The 17142-nt window shown below is 36.9% G+C and overlaps 1 protein-coding gene across 5 annotated transcripts in view; it reads left to right on the forward strand.

Annotated features, from left to right (window-relative positions):
• RPAP2 (RNA polymerase II associated protein 2) overlaps positions 1-17142 on the forward strand; it is a 54017-nt gene that overhangs the window by 11519 nt on the left and 25356 nt on the right. For all 5 annotated transcript variants that reach the window (XM_051802655.1, XM_051802633.1, XM_051802644.1 and 2 more), the window contains one exon: positions 3938-4006. In XM_051802655.1, coding sequence (XP_051658615.1) covers positions 3938-4006 — 69 coding nt within the window. The remainder of the gene's footprint in view (positions 1-3937; positions 4007-17142) is intronic.

A 17142-nucleotide genomic window follows, 5' to 3' on the forward strand; every position in this document is an offset into this window, starting at 1 on the left:
GAAGGCATAGATTTGAATCTCCAGTTCTGTACGTAGGTTTAAATTTATTTGAGTGCTCTCTCAAGCTTTGGATTTAATGCTTTGGCAGGGAGAAATTTTAAATGGCATTTGTATTTACAGGGTTTAGAAATTTCTTTGTTAATGATGTTCACATACTTAGTGACTACAGAGGAGCACTGATAAATGCTCGTGCTTTTTCCTGCTTTTTGTACTGGAAATATTTCATGCTGAAGAACTTGCCAAAGAGGGTAGTAGATAAAACACATGGCTGTAGTAGAGCTTAGCTGAAGAAGGGTAAAAGAGCATGTGGTGAACTAAGCAACAACAATTTTCAGCTCCATTGGTTTTTAAAGGAACGCTTGCAGTTCAACCTCCTTTGGGCAGCATTTTATTCAATCACCACTGCTAAGAAACACACTAGAGAGATCTCAAGAGACATTTTAGAATGGTTAGAGCTCTTCCCAAACAGAGTCCCTCAGTGCCTGTAAGCTTTTGTTACGAAAACTGAGATGTCAAATAAGTCTCCAGAGTGTGTAAGGGCACTTTGTTAAAAGATTAAGAGAAAATTAGCTACTTATATATTAACTGAGGAGAAATGATTGTGTTTGTGTATGTGTGGTTGTTTTTTTAAGGCATAATATTTCATATTGAAAATAGATTTTCATCTGTATTTTATGGTTTTTAGGGGAGTAAATATTTTGCATAATAATGTTGGTGTCCATTTTCTAATCCCCATTGCACAGTGTTCCTTTAGTCAAATTGTTCCCTTGAAATTCCAGGAAATGTAATCCAGCTGAGGAAAAGGTGTCAGCTCCAGCATTGCTGAGTTTCTTTCCTATAACTTCAAGTTTGTTGTGGTCCCTTTCCAAGTTCTTGCACAGGGCACTTAGACAGTGCTTAAATCTGCTGCCACAGCAGGCACTGTTTACAAATCAGGCTATCATTTGCAGTTGATGGTAATTAAATGGGAAGACAACTAAAGGAAAAGAAGTAAAACCAACTGTGTATGCTTTTTTTTTGTCATTTTTGGGTTTACTGTTTTTATTTACTGATAACTTTCACCTTGGACTCCTCTGTATTACTACAACTTCCCTATTAGAATCCCCTTCCTTTGCAGGCTGGGTGCTAGTCAGTTATTGGGAGGACATTTGGGATGGAATTTTTATGCATCTTACTCTTGAGTCCTTTATCCTGTAGCTTCTGCTACTTGGATCCATCTGCTCAGTCTGAGCTCCTTCATAGAGTGTGAAAACTGCTGCGTGGGTCCTGCTGGGGGGTGGGAGCACTCAAGTCTGGCTGCAGTGTGTCTTGCTGGAGTGAACCACAAGACCCACAAACTAACAACTAAGCGACCCACACAGCTATTTGGGATATCAGACTTTCCTGGCTTACGTCTGCTGCTCTGCAGAGGCCCAGAAATTAGAGACATTCCATTTTGGAAAGTTGCGTATTGTTTTCTTTCTTTAGGTAAGCAAGGGAGAATTTAGCCAAACTCTTTAACAGAAAATACTCCACTGCAAAACTCAAATCACACACAAAAAGTTTCGTACAGTTTTAAGATTTCCACATTTTATGCTTATGACAGAAATCTAGAGACCTCTCTTTCATGGCTTGTTCTGAAGTAACAGTTTTGGCTAGAGGCAAGGCAAAGATTTAATGAACCATTCTTACAGAGGCCCTGCAGTTCCCTGTTTTCTGAAAGCTTTGCTCTTCAGAGGCCTTGGTGTTGACACACAGCTTGTTTTTGAAAGTGACTGCCCTTCCACTGCTCCTTGTTATTTAAGGCTTCACACCTGTAGGTTGCTAGCTTTACTCTGATCTGCTTGAAATGTGGCTTTTTTTTCCAGCTGCACAAGTGTTTTAGGACAGGTGTTGTACTGAAAGGTTACTCATTGTGGAAGCCTGACTGTTCATCCAGTCTGGTGACAGTAGGACAGCAGCAGATCCATATTGCTGTATCCTGCTGGTTGTCTGTGTCTTTTGACTACCTCCGTCATAAATAGCATATTGATGGCAATGACTAGTGTTCAGACCTTGCCAATCAATACTAACATTGAATAAGAGTTAATTGACACAAATAACTGCATCTCTCAGTTTGTGGACAAGAATGACACCTTCCTGTGCTCTAATCAATAATAACTCCTTGTAGAGCATTGAAATAAAGCTGCTTTCTCTATTTGACAGAGTTTTCCCAAGTGGCCTGGAGCTGTCTCTTTCATTGTGTCTCATCATAGCAGATTAACTGGAATGTTACATATGAATTGCCTGTCAGGATGATTCCATCAGACATTTCTTGGTACTGTTTATCACTGTCATGAGTGTTGAGTCAAGATGTTCAGCCTTTGTTTTGGCCCTTGCTCTATAGCCAGAAAAATGTAACACTTAACACTTTACCAGGTACAAGCTTTGTTGCCAGATCAATTAGCTATTTCCAATAGTAATTGCTAAACATTAATCTTTTAATAGCAAATATAATCTGTATTTGCCAGAACTGTTGGTTCAAGTTAGATATGACAATTCCTGCTTATGTAGGGCAAAACATTGTTTTGCCTTTCATAATTTAATAAAACTCAGGCTGTTGAGACACTACTTGAGGAATCATTGCTTCAAAATCTTAGTTTGGTTTGAAGATTTGGAGATTTGAGGAGAAAAATAGGATAATATAATTTTGATCATTACAAATTTATTTTATCAATTTTTAATAGGTTTCTGAAATAGATAAATGCAAACATAAAAGGTCTTATTCATAACTGCATTTTTAATGACCACTTTGAACATAATTTTGGGGAATGAGTTAACAGAATTTGAATCTCAACAATTACAAGTACAAATACTTCTATTTTCTCAATTTGTAAATTTTTTTTCTTTTTTTTTTTTTGGTAACTATATACTTGCCCAAAGTAGTTAAAAGTTTTTTTTAAAAGTAGTCTCACTGGGGAAGAAAACCCTGGATTTGTATTTGTTGCCAAACAGTTAATTTTAAACAAGCTCTTACCTTCACCAATGCCTGTAGGAGTGAGTATGAATAACAGGGTATCTTCATTCTGGATCTGAATTTGTGCAAGGCTTCACAGAAGGGAAACTGAGAGCAAGAAGGAAGCAAACACTGGGAGGCACTTGCCCCTCATTATTTCTGTTGGATGGTGCCATCTGTCTGAATAAAATTAAATCTGCTGGCTCTTTTGGGTGCCTGCCCAGCCACTGCTGCGTTTTTAACTGTGACTTTTCCATGAAATTGCATGTCTTGGGTCATGCCTAAATTCAGCCATAGCAATTCACACATGAATTGTTGTAGGACAGGTTAGCACTTAACTTAGAGCAGGTCTGTTTTATTAGGCCATTCAGCCAAGGGGGTCAGCTGGTTTCAGTGCAGCAGCACTTTGGTTGCACACCCATGAGGTTCTTGATTCACACCTCATTTATATTTATATGGCTCTTATATTTCCTCTGGCTCCCATTGCATAAACTAGAATTCTGGGTTTCCATTTTAAAAACAAGAATCATCAGAGGATTGGTGCTGGTATCTTATAAAATTCAGTCTGTTTCCACATTAGTTCTCACTGCAAATCTGGATCCGAAGCCAACAAGAGGGAAACTAAGTGTAAGAAGGTCTGTCTTTTCAGAAACACACGTGCAGTTTTGGAGAATTTCCCAGTGGGACTCACAGCAGCCGGGACTATTTGTGAGCATATTCAAAGAATTAGCTTCTTTTCAGTCTTTCCCATCCCACTTTCATATAGAAAAAAGAGACATATCGGGAATTTTGCAATTCCTCCATTACAGGATGAAAGAAGCCTGAAAGTTGGTGCATTGCTCAGATACAGCTGTAATTGCCTCATTATAACTCAGTGTATTAATGGTAGACTTAAAATTCAGCTGTTAAAATCTGTTTACTTTTACTCTGAAATGTAATGATTTTTTTTTAATTACTTTTCAGGTTAACAAACAGAAATATTATTCACAAAATGCCTGAATGGACTCTAATCGCTATTGTTTTGTTGTCTGTGTAAGTACCTTTCAATGTCAAATATTCTTATATGCAACTGTTTAACTAGCCTATTGAAACAAGATTTAATCTTCAGATAAAAGAAGCTAAGATTTATTGAAATTACTGTGGAATCAGGAGAAACATTTTTCTCGTGAAAATGAACTAAATTCTCTTGACAAAACAGTATTGTCCGACTTGCAACAAATGTTAAGAATGGGCAATAACTTTTTAACAATAACTGAATGTTATGTTAAAGAAAAGAAAAGTTAAGCCTTAGGGAGTTTTAGGGAGGGCTGATGGGATGGAGTGTAATTCACCCTCTTCCATTTGCTGCTGAGAGACATTCTTCCCTTCTCTGAGGGTAGGACAAAATGACGTGTATTGTATTATTTGGATTTGGCATAACTGTCAAGCTTTTCGTTTTTCATTTTACTTCTAATTTCTTAGAAGGTTTTACTTCTATGATTAAAGTCAAATTGTTTCCATAAGGATATGGTGTGCTTCTAAATTCGTTTGTTTGAATATTTTAGCAAACTTCTTTTAGAGGGGAAAGCCTTTTTAGCAACTCCCGAGGAATACTGGGAGCCAGTATTTTATTTTTGTGAAGATTAGCTTTATTGCTCAAGATTATGATATTACAAGGCCACAGTTCCTTGTTGACTTTGTTTTCCTTGCACTATAGAATTAAATCCCTTACAAGGATTTTCCTAATGGGAAGCCTGATTTTATTATAGTGTCTTTGAGTAAACTTCTGTACAAATGCATGATCTGTAAAAGCAGTATTCATATGCATCGAGTTCCTTAATTTGTATTTTGCAAATTCAGGTACATTTCTGAGGTTAAAGACACAAACTTTGCAGTGTGTTAAACAAACACAAATGTGTATTAAATATTTACATTAGTTCACCTTTTAAGAAATCACTGGTGGTTTCACACCACCGGTGTCAGACACTGCCTTTCAGTAGGGTTAAATCATCAAGCAATCTTTGTACGTCTTGAGCTTAAATTACAAGATTGCAAAACTCTTTATTCCAGAGCCTGTTTATTACTGCACTGCTGCTGCTTCTTTTGGGCTTCCTGGGTCACTGGAGCCTGTAGGACAGAGAAGTGCTTACAGACATTCACAGGTCAAGAAGTATTGTGGGCCAGCCTCAGAGCATCCCCAGCACTGCACTTACTTTCCTTGATATTACTTCAGTCTGACACATTGTTCTGGCTTTACTGTCCCAAGGAAGACTGTACCAGCAGGCATTAGAGCAGGCTTCAGCGAGCCTTACATCTGTGTCACCCAGCCAGATACCGCTCAAATGATTCATTAAATCAGAACACAGAAAGTAACTTTACTTGAATGCCTTGGCATAAATTTTTTATCAACTATAAGAACAAATCTTTTGTCATTTTTACTATATATTCTTATGGTTGAATTGTTAATTTGTGAAACAGATCTTATGAATTTTTCAAGTAGTTTCTGTATAGTTAAGGAAATGGTGACTTTTTGATCAGAATTTAAAGTATGTTGCTGGTCTCTGCATATGATGAGCTCTAAATGTTTACATAACTAATGATTGTTTTACAGATGCTTTAAAATGTTATACAAGTAGTAGGCAATCTTGGTAACAATCAGTGTAAGCAGAGAACCAAGTCTCTTTTTACTTTTGCTTTCTAAGGGTCTACCCCTAAACAAATGAATTATATTTCATGATAAAGTACAGTAGACTTTATTTCTAATATTATTTTAGTGAAATAATTAATAGAACCTCTGTTGACTTCCCCTTATTGTAAGGTTCTTGCAAGCTCATAATCTTGAGATTTTAAACAACTTCTCTCAGGTGCCTCTTAGGAGAGGATGTAGAAGAATGTAGGTGGGTTAGAACGAGTGGTAAGATTCCTCTAACAAGATGACACATGTTGCATCATTCCCAGAAAGATTAAAGCAGAACACTTAATTATTTGGGAATTCTAATCAAACTTCAATATTTAGTGGAAGCCAAGAGTGTGCAGGGAAAAGCTACTGAGGACATGGGCAACCCCTCACATACAGATCCTCGTGTTGTGGCCTTTTCTCTCCTCCTGCAGTCTGCCAGGAACCTGTCATATATTACTAATATTTCTCATAAAAAGAAGTATGCCCTGTTAAGTCTTCTCCTTGAGCTGTACTGAGAGATTACACACATCGTAGCACATGTAATGTCATTTATATCATGGAGTTGTTTGGGGCCTGAGACAGTGGGTCTTCATAAGCTCCAGTCCTGTTTGGACAGTATTTATTCACAGGTCTTTTCCTGGTTTCAGACGTGGGATGACCATTTTACTCCCAATACTAAACAGCATAAACTACACCCTGGAAGAGGATAATACTTCCTCTTTCCAGGTGGGTGGCAGACCATATCACAAGTGCCCCAGGGTGCAGGGAACAGAGATTACAGAAGGTAGAGTGAACATGGCTTTCCAGGTATACCTCAAAAAAAACTTACGAAGACTTCAAGTATTTTTTGTTTTGTATGGAAGGGGGCAGGGTTGTTTTGTTTCAAGTAGCAACTGTTGGACTTTGCTTGCACCCCATTTTGTGCATCAGTGTTGTGGCTCACCACTTCCTTCTCGTGTATGGCTAGAGCGTGCTGGGGACTTGGTGTACTTAACTCCACAGTGCAGTCTCAGAGTGCCCTGACCCTTTTTATGATAAGCTGCTGGACAGAATAACTGTTGTCATTGCTGCTGTATTGAATTCAAGCGTCATCAGTGCTTCATACTTGTATTATGGTATGACAGTGCTGTCCTCTCTTCACACGAGTGTGCATATTAACTCTTTGTGGGATACAGCAAGATGTCATAACGCCAAATTTTGGTGCTTAAATTAGAACTTGGGCTCACTATAGTCTGCTGGTCCTTGACAAGCTGTTAAAAGTACTCATGTGCCCTTGAGTCTACTGACTGTTAAGGAAAGCTGGGCTTCTCATTCATTGCTCTGAAATGAAGTGCCTGAAATGGGACAGTGTGACTCTTGTGACTGTATGTCTCAAAGTATAAAATGTTGGAGGACGCAGCAGTGGAGTATTTAGTGTTCCTAGTGAGCAGTTGGATTTATTCAATCAAATTATTGTATAAAATATGAACAGCCAGTCTCAGCCTTTATTGAAAATCTAGCCTGAGGCACTCCTATGACCAGCACATTCAGCAATGCTGAATTGACCTTCTTAGAGTACACTTTGACAGCCAGAGAATTATGTTCAAACAATTGCATTCATGCCTGTCATGGAGTGGGTGACTCTTAAACATTATTTGTAGATCAAATTTCTTATTTATTGTAATTTGTAGTAATTTTGGCATTGGTAGATTCCTATTTCTTCCTGTAGCAATTTTTAATATGTTAAACAGAATTTTCTGTTCTAGTAATAGCTGCTTTATAATGTACTGTAAACCAGAATGCAGAAGTTGCATCTTTTTCCCCCAAAGAACGTTGCAAGAAAGCAAATGAAGCAGATAAATAGATACAAATACAGTAGTTCAAGAAAGAATGGAGAAGGCAATGTGAAGATTGGTTGCTGTACAAGCATGGGCACTTTCTGTTTTTAGTGTATACCCCTGGCACAGACTAATGGAAAGCTTTCAAGATATTTTCAGGAAATGTCTGCTTTCATCTTACTTATCTGAGCTGTCTGGTTCCAGTGAACTGTGGTCAGCTTCATCTACAAAAGCCCATGCAAGAGGTTCCCCCGCTAAAAGCTTTGAAGCATTTCAAAATGTTCTGGGATTAGTTTATAAGCATTCGGCTGCAGTATTTAAACAAACTCAAAATGACCATGATCACTAAACAAAAGCCATCATTATATGAGTGCAGCCACTTTAGATAAATGTGTCATGTGGAGATGTACTCTAGAGGTTTACTCTCTTGGAGATAACAGTTCAGGAACTGGAGAATCTTGGGTTCAAGTATATGTTTTTACTTCTTTGCACACGAGAGCACATCTATTGCTCAAGGCTAACATTTCTAAATTATTTTAAGAGGAATTCAGATTTTTGTGATATCACTACTGTGTTCTTATCTGAAAGTGTCTGAATGTTTGAAATGTACAAATCTAATGTACAAATACATATAGGATGTGAATCAGACTTGTATGTGGTTTCTGGAGGAAAAAGAGTCACACTGCAAGTCAGCTGGATGATCTTTTATTTAGCACATTTGATGATGGAAGTTTGGTTCCAGGTTTCAGCTGAGAAAAATCATTTATTATTATTAAGCTAGAAATCGAATTATTTACCATTTCGAAACAGAGCTTGCAGGACCAAGAATCCAAAAAGTCTTTTTATAAAAACATTTGAATGCAGTTATAGTGTTGTCTCTATCTGCAGAGTTATATTATTGTGTAAAATAAAGGCAAGTTTGTCTTAACATGTTAAAAAATTTAAAAAATACCTTCTTCCCTTTTTCTCTCTTAATTTTAGGATGTCATTTGGTAAGTGTGAGCTCAAATAGGTTTTCTGTTAAACAATTCTTAATTCTGCTAAGCAGTTCTATTAAGCTTACTTACTCATCAGCACTTTCTAAGCAAACTCAAAGCTGCTCATTTGGCAGATTGTGGACATGATCAGTATTATCTTAGTTCTTCCTAGCATGTTCCAGTAATATTTAGGAAACATACATGGAACAGTACTGTAAGGGATTTCAGGGTTGTTAATTGGATATTAATCAGTGCCAACTTTAAAATAATTTAATATCTTCATCATTCATAAGGGAGAAAACAGATGGAGAAATCTTAGCAGTTTCCAAGGAGATGTTTCTCCTGACACAAAAGAGCCCCACTGTTGTGTAGTGCTGTTGTGCAGAAGTGACCCTGGATTTCATTGCAGCCCATACAGCTGCAGTTGTTTTTCTGTTCTGGTAGCCTTCTGCATGGGAGATTTGGATGTGCTGTGTGACTTTGGTGTTTGCCCAGCACAAACTCTCTGAGGTGAGTCCAGGATAATTAGTTCCTCTTAACAGTGCTGGTCCTTGGCTTCATCAGCAGGAGGGGAGCTGTAGCACACACTGTCTCCTGGACTTCTGCTACATAGAGTTAGGAGGGTTGGCTCAGAAACCTGCTGTCTCTGCACCTGCCAGTTTTGTTGCCCAGTGCAAGGGAAGAGCAAGGCCATGGCTTTCTGCCAAGTGTCTTGGAAATCCCTCCAAGAGATAGAAATCTCCCTGTTCCCAGCAGCTGTATGTGTGGGCATTCAGACTGACATCTGCAACCGTGCAGAGCTGGTGTGCAAAGTGCATCACCACCTATAAATTGTCCTTCGTGGTGGTGTTCTAACAGTGTTCATCTCTACATTGTTAGAATGTAGAGATGTGGAACATCATTTTGGATCTTCTGTTTTAGTCACCGTTGGCAAGATTATATTCCAAATATACTTGTGAATTAAGAATATGATAGTAGGGAAAGTACTTTGCCACTTCGTTTTTGCCTTTCATGTGCATAAGTGAGATTTTTGTTGCCACTTGTGTTCCAAGCCTCTGAAAGGTAGCATGCTAGATTTGGATGTCTGCTTCATCATCTTGACTCATTGGGGAGCTGACTTGGTCAGTGGGAGTTCATGTCCTATTGAACTTTATGCTACAACTGTGATAAAGCAGATGGGAAAAAAGCCCAGAGAGAGTACTGTTTTAAAGTGATATTTCTTTAAAAGGTTTATGTTTGGAAGAATTCTGTTGTGTCATATTTTTCCTCCTTCTGTAATGGGTGCATACAGCTTAGTCCATTGAAAGTCATGTCATTGTGCAGAATAAGTAGTACAGTAATAGTAATATAGACAGCTGTGAACTAATGCTGCCAGTGAGCCATCAGTAACTCAGACTGTTAACAGCTTCCCTAAATTTAGCTTTAAACTGAATGTATTTTAACTTCATCCACTGAGCAAACTGAACTGTTCATTTTGCAACTGAATCCTGAAGCTGTAGCCCTATGAAAATATACGTACTTATTAATAATTAATCTTAATACATTCAAGGTAAACATTTTTTTTAATCATGAAACATTACCCATCTGTTAAAAGAAAAACATGACTTTGACACATGTTTGCATCTTTTATATTCAGAGTTTTAATTTTATCTTAGTTAACTTTGTAAAGAACAGCCTGCATTAGTGGGGATATGACATATAAGCAGTGGTTTTGGCGTACAGGAAACTTCATCGTAAGACACAAATCAGTGTTAATTTGGCTTGTTTCTGAACCAAAAAAAAAGTAGAGGTGGACATCACTGGAAAGGCTACTACAGCTTCCTGGCATGTGATCCTCAGGTATTTTGTACCAGCAGAATTTTTAGCATGGATTCTGGATTCATTTGTTTGGTTCCATGCAGATAGTCATAGTGGTACCTCTCATAGGCTGAAAGGTGTGTCCTCTTCTTCTTTAGCACTGAAATAAATTGTCCCTGAGGTAGAAGTATTGTATTCCTTAACTCTATAAGAGAAAAACCACTATAAGAGAAAAACTTTGATTGTAAAAAATCCCTGTGAAAGAGCAGTATTATTTGAAGAGATAATGATTTCTCTCTTATGCTGCTTGATGTAGATTATGGAATGTAAAACCTTGTAACACTAAACAGTAAGACAGGCTGTCTAGAAAGGCATTATTTCATTCCAGAGATTCTAGTTTCCTTTGTTATATTGCTGTTGAACATAGCAGACAATATTTTTGCCTGACTTACATTAAGTGTGTAATGGTTTTTAAGGAGGAAGAATCCTAAAAGTGATTAAAAACCAAGAAGACCTTAAAAACCTTTATGAATTAATTATGTCTTAGGAAACAGAAATAGTTGAATAATTGAGCTTTTGTAATTTGCTTGGATCAACAGTGGTCCACAACCTACCCGAAGACCCACATATTGAAGGTCTGTGTCAGTTGGGGGAAATAGAGACGTGCATTTTATTTACTTTCATATCAAGAATGTTATATTGGAGAACACTGCTGGTCCTATAATATTCTACAGTGACCAGAAATAAACTAAAAATTACTCAGAGGCATGAAAATTTGAAGGGGAGAGGAGATTAACTCAGAGAGGAGGCAAATTATTTTTATATGATAATTGATAGTGGGCAGTACACTGATGAACTGGAGACCTGGTTTTGTGTCCTAATATTGTAAGAATCAAATGCAAAGGCAGTTCATACTACTTCTCATATTTCTCACGTTTAACTGGCTGGTAGCAAACACAGCTAACCAGTATGTGGGAGTTTAGTCCAGAAACTGCAAAGTGTATATGGATAATTACAGACTGTTAAGTGCAAAACCAGCATCAGTGCAAAAGCTGTACAGATGCTTGGTTGTTTAGAGGCTTGAGATCTCAGCATGTTTCATTCCATTTTGTGTACCACACTTACAGCCTACATTCCACAGAAGTGCATATATCACTCTCTGTCTTCCACCTTCTGTCCATCTGAACATCTTAACACACTGAATAGATTTCATTCATCATAAAACTCAGTATTTCTGAGATGAGGTATTTGGGTTTTTAAAAAGTTAACGGATAGTTGAGGTTCCTCTGGCTCTTCATATTTGTTCCCAACCTCATCACATATTCTGCTGCTCTTAGGCGTATGTTTAGGTCAGTGTTACTAGTACTCGTCTGCTGTAGATATGGGAAGATTGAGATTAAGCGTAGAAAAGTGATTTAATAGGAATCATCAAGTCAGGAATAGATTTGGAAATAAAACAATTAAACAGGAAAAGACTTTGGGGTTTTCTGGTTTTGGTTTGTTTGGTTTTTTTAAACCTACTGTGTGCTGACGTGTCTGGGAAAAGATGCTTAAGAATCTGTAACTTCTGGGGATTTCTAAGAATCTCATGTTGAGAGGTCCAAAACCACGCTGGCATTTGTTTTCAAAACTGGGAAAGGCAAGTAGAGAAGTATTGAGGTCATTATGTTTAACTTGTGAATAAAAAATAATTTGGACACAGTGGAAGCAAGTCTATTCCTAGCATGTCTCTTTACTCAGCTGCATTGTTCCAGGTGTTTGATCTGTATCCTGGACTGTAATCAAGTTACAATGTTAGAAACTTGTGAAACCAAACTATGATCAATTTTACGATCATTGTTTCCCTAGTAACTGAGAACAGGTGAGTACATTGTATAAAGTCAAGTACTGACATTGTTTATCTAAGCATATTGCATTGTAGCTGCTTTAACTGTAGGTCACTATATTTTATTTTGTCTTTTTTGAATTTATTTTTTTTACATATCACTGAGATAATGAATTGATAGGAATAGAATACCCATATGTGGAAGCAAAAAAGTTGAGCAGTTGCAAAAGTGAAAGTATATTAAACAATGTTTAATTCATACAGTGTACCATGTTTGAATATAAAAGCATCTTTTAGATATTAAATTGTCCCTCTTTATGTGCACAATAATTTATAAAACCGTGTGTGTTTTACAAAGTACTTAAAAGGTTCAGGTTCTGAGAAGCTTGCATTTTAGCATTCTTTAATCGGAGACTTATACCTGTCCTTAATTTCATGTAACTAAATACTTCAGTGGAATATATTCCAGTATTTGAGAAGTGTCACAGGAAAACTTTGTGGAACATAAAAAAAGGAAAAGAAGACTGAGAAGGCTGAAAGGATCAATTTTAAAATTAATTTTAAAGATACTAAATTTAAAATTTTGTCTAAGTTAAAGAAGAGGGGGAAATGGGAACAAATGATAGGACTGAGAAGTACCTTTGATCTGTCAGCTGGTTAGCAGGAAACAGACTTCAAATAAATGGAGCTCTTTAAACAAAGCCTGTCCTTGAAATGTGTACCTAAGAAACTTAGATTTGTTAGAGAGAAACAGCTGATAGTGATTTCTTCTGGGTTGAAATTCTGAACTCTTTTTTGCCTTGGCATTATGATGACAAGTAAGCTAAACTGAAACTTCTTGGAACGAATCTCTTTATGAATGCAAGTGCTTTAAATCAGATGCAGTATTATAAATGTTCTAATCCTTTGTGTCTGTGAAATAATGTTGTAGTCATAATTTGGAATATGGTAATATAGATGTGGGTACCTACTCTGTTTTTTAGAAAATTATCCTGCAGTCATATCTGTTAATACAAAATGGTGGAACAGAGTCTGATCCAGCTAAACTTTGTAGAAGAGAATTCTGGATAAGAAACCATAGATGTCTTGGAGCTGATTTTGGTGCTTCCTTAGTCCTCTCAAGGTCTTTCTAATCCGCTGTTAAAGAAACCTGAAAATGCTATTTGGCATATAATTACCCAAGTAATTGTTTTTTGCTCGACCTATATGATATTTCCGTTGATGGCAGTCCTGGTAGTCATTTAAAAATAAGTAAGTCTTTGAAAATAGAGTTCTTAAATATCACTCCATCAGGAGGCAAATAGAGGCATTACATATTATTACTAGGACTTTAAAGGAGTCATAGGTTGTGGAATTTTTGTCACTGGCATGACAGCAAAATATTTCCAGAGTGTTAGCTGTCATCTTTCTCATTAGACAGACTAAGCCTGGGTTAAAAACAGTGATCCCTGACTAATTAAGCCAACTGTTTAGTGTTACAGGTTCAGCATAATTCTGGCAAATGCTTGTAGGGAACGTGACGTCATTTTCCACCTGCTGAATGTTCTGAAATGTGTAGTTCCTTTCCTGGACAAGTGCCAAGGGAACTGACTTTGTTCTGTGTGTGCATATATAAGGTCACGACACTTGCTTGGAAAGAACATTATAGGAGTGATACTGTGTGGGGAAAAAAAAACAGTTGATGCTTGCAATTGCAGAGACTAAAACAGTGTACAAAGCAATTGAGTTCTAAATTTTCTCTCAGCTGAATAGAAATTGTTGCTATTGTTTGTGCTACTGGTTACGCACAGGGAGCTGAAATATGGGAGTAGTGAGAAATGCCATTTGCTAGTTAATTTCTGAGAAGAATTGTATTATATAATTAATTATGTTGTGCTAAAATAGTATGAGTTACATTAACTGAAAGTTTCAGGTGTTTATCTAATTTTTGAGACATTTTAAATTTTTTTTGTCGTTATTTATATATAGAGTGTACATTTGAAGGCATGTTGCCTTCAAGTATACAATGTACAGATCTGACACAAATAGCACTACATGGCTGTACTGAATGTCACACCATGTATGTGTCACTGTGGTTTCCTTAAACACGTTACTGATTTTAAGACTTGAGTGTTCATTTGCATCAGACTTTTACTTTGCCTGTAAAATTAATTACTGTCCTAATGATGAAAATAGAAATTTCTTTTATATATGGGAAAGTTTTTAATTAGTCCTGCATTGAAAGTCAAGGGTCATTTATCTTACGGAAGTTAATGTTTTGAGGACAAGTTAATTGATTTTTTTTTTCCTTTTCTGTATCTTGTTGTATCGATGCAACATTATTATAAATTTTTTTCATTGCAGGAGCTTTGTAGTTACACAGCTGGCTATTACAAATAACAGCTGGCAGCTGATGGAGTAATCCGTAACTTTCAAGGGAGAGGAAGAAAGTGGCATAAACAATATATCCTACTACTCATGCAAATAGCTTGTTTGTTAGGTTAAAAAATTGCAAAGATCCAGAACATTTGCATTTTATTAAATCCATTTTAAAGGAACAGTTTCTGTACCTGATAAGGCAGCCATAAGCCTGTTGCCTCAACTCTTCTCTCCTGCACAGTACAGTTAAAACATTGAAGTGCCTTCAAAAAACGTCCTTATGCAGTTTAATGGAAAAACAATAACTGGACTCTCCTATGAAGGGAAAGACATAAAACAAGCTCTCATGTGGTATGTTAGGGTAGAACTTGCACACTATTTTGCAAATGTTCACTCAGCCTCCAAAGCCCCCGTGAACATGATGTGACTGGAGGGAACTGCTGCACAGCCTGGCCCCAAGGGCCGGGCCCCGAGCCCCGTCCCAGAGAGCTGTGGGGTGTAGGCTGGTGCGGCTTCACCTTCAGTCTCAGACTGTTCTCTGAACTGCGAGCTGCCTGTTTGGATACACGGAACTCACTGGGGCAGGGGGGAAGGGAAAGAAAGAAAAGCAAGTTATTGTCTCTTTTTTAGTTGTTAGCAAGCACTCCTATCAAGTAGTTAGATAAACCCTTGTTACTGCAGGAATGCTTTCCTTTTATTGTTAGTTGTATCCATCTGGCTACACCACAAGTAGAGTTTTGGCCACATTTGGCCCCCACAAGTTGACTTGTGTCTGGACACCAACTATATGAAAAATGTGTGTGGAAAGTGAAATTTAAATGAAGAAAATATATATTTTGTGTAAGTATATGCATAAACATGTATGAAAGATCATTTTTATTGAGCGGACTTGTAGAAGCTGCATAGGAAAAAAATGAAGATGGTGGAAACAATTAACAAAGTTAACTTTTGAATGAATCTTAATTTTTGCCATATACTTGGGTTATGTAGGAATTCCAGTCGTTGATTTTGAATCAATGTTTTTAGCATTGATTTGAGTGTAGTGGACAAAAATTTTGAACTATGAATAATTTAGTTTCTGTTGCCATCGGAGAATTAAAGTGCCTGTGCTGGATTCTGTGGACAAGTCAGTACACAATAATGAAAGGAAGTTAAATAATAAATAAAACATAAGTTGTACTTCAGTTACAAAATTCTTGTCTTTATGATGAGAATAGGATCTTCAGGCTATATTTAAAACTAGACCAGAATAGGCTTTTTTATCTCAGTAGAAAATTTGGTTTTTTCTGCCAGTTGTTACCATTCAACACCATGGACTTCAGAGTGTTTTATCTTTTATTAAGAGAATATAATACAGGAATAAATTGGGGGAGATTAAAGAAAATTGCCCCTGAATACTCATGATTTCCTCTTTGACCCATTGGATATGGTAACAAAAGGCCCCAGATTAGAAGGTGCTTAAATTTCAGAGTTGCAAATGACACTGATCATAATTACTTTTTTTCAGTCCTAGTATAGTTTAATTTAAAAAGCTTAATTCCTAAGATATATTTAAATACTTTTGCATCTTGTTTGTAAGTTAGATGCTTCCAGTTCAAGCTTGTCTGTCAAATATTAATGTGTTCTAATGGAAAATGTTCACTCTAGAGACAGTCTTTTGCTTTTAACGGTTTGGGGTTTTTTAATGTTGAGATTTTTCAATGATGCTCAAACTAAAGTTATTAGAAACAAGTGGGGTTTTTTTCACTGAAACTGGGAACATAACTGCTGAGTTGAGGCTGTCATATTTTCTAATTTCTGAGCATGTGTTAAAACAGTGTCAATTGTAACCACTTAATTATAACAAAGTTTATAATTTTTTTAAGCTCCCTGGTGTTGCATCTTTAACTTACAGCTACACTCACATGCTTCAGATCAGCCTTCTGTCTGAGAGTAACTCTGGCCTTAGGGATGCATCATGCTTTAAGGTCTGTGGAAATCCTGCTGTGATTTAAGATACGTTACTAACAAAATTGCTGTCTCTAGACAAACATACTGTATCCAGTGAGATACTGGAAGTGAGAGACTCTACCTCTAAGCAGGCAGTCAATGTATTGTGAAGAACATTCAAAATTACAGTGATGCTTTGACTTACTCTGTCAAAATGTCTGAGTGCCTTTGGGCAGGGATTCATGAGATGGATAAACACAGCAAGTGGTTGGTACATGGCAACACTACAGTTGTATGTACAGGCAGATGGTCTACGAGCCACAGTGCACATCTCTTTCAATGAGTTTTATTGCTGATGTGTAACATGTGTTGTATTGACTCTGTCTGGCCATTTGTCTTAAACAAAACAATTGCTTTATACCTTGTAGAAGCAATTGGAGACAATTTCCTTAGTGATTTCAACTCAAAATACAGAGCTGGGAAGAAGAGTATGTTAATGGTAAATATGAAAAGCAGTTGATTATAAAAAAATATGTAGAGGGAGAAAGCTGGAAGTCTTGTGGGTTGATGGCCTTTTAACTTAGTCCTTCTAAGTATCAATTAATTATTCACAAAGATGGGCTGTCCTACATTCATGACTTTGTTTTTTCAAATCTGGAATTGACTCATAATAGCCAAGCAAGTGTGAGTTTTGAATAGAAATTTGACAGATTTCCAAATTAATTTCCATTATCTGTGACCCACATGATGGTGCTATTCCCTGCTTTTGAATTACAGACTTAGACTTCAATAAGCTGCTCTTCTTT

This window comes from Manacus candei, unplaced genomic scaffold (genome assembly GCF_025592945.1).
Source record: "Manacus candei isolate 608988 ecotype Guabito, Panama unplaced genomic scaffold, ASM2559294v1 h1tg000005l, whole genome shotgun sequence".
In the NCBI taxonomy this organism is placed as follows: domain Eukaryota; kingdom Metazoa; phylum Chordata; class Aves; order Passeriformes; family Pipridae; genus Manacus; species Manacus candei.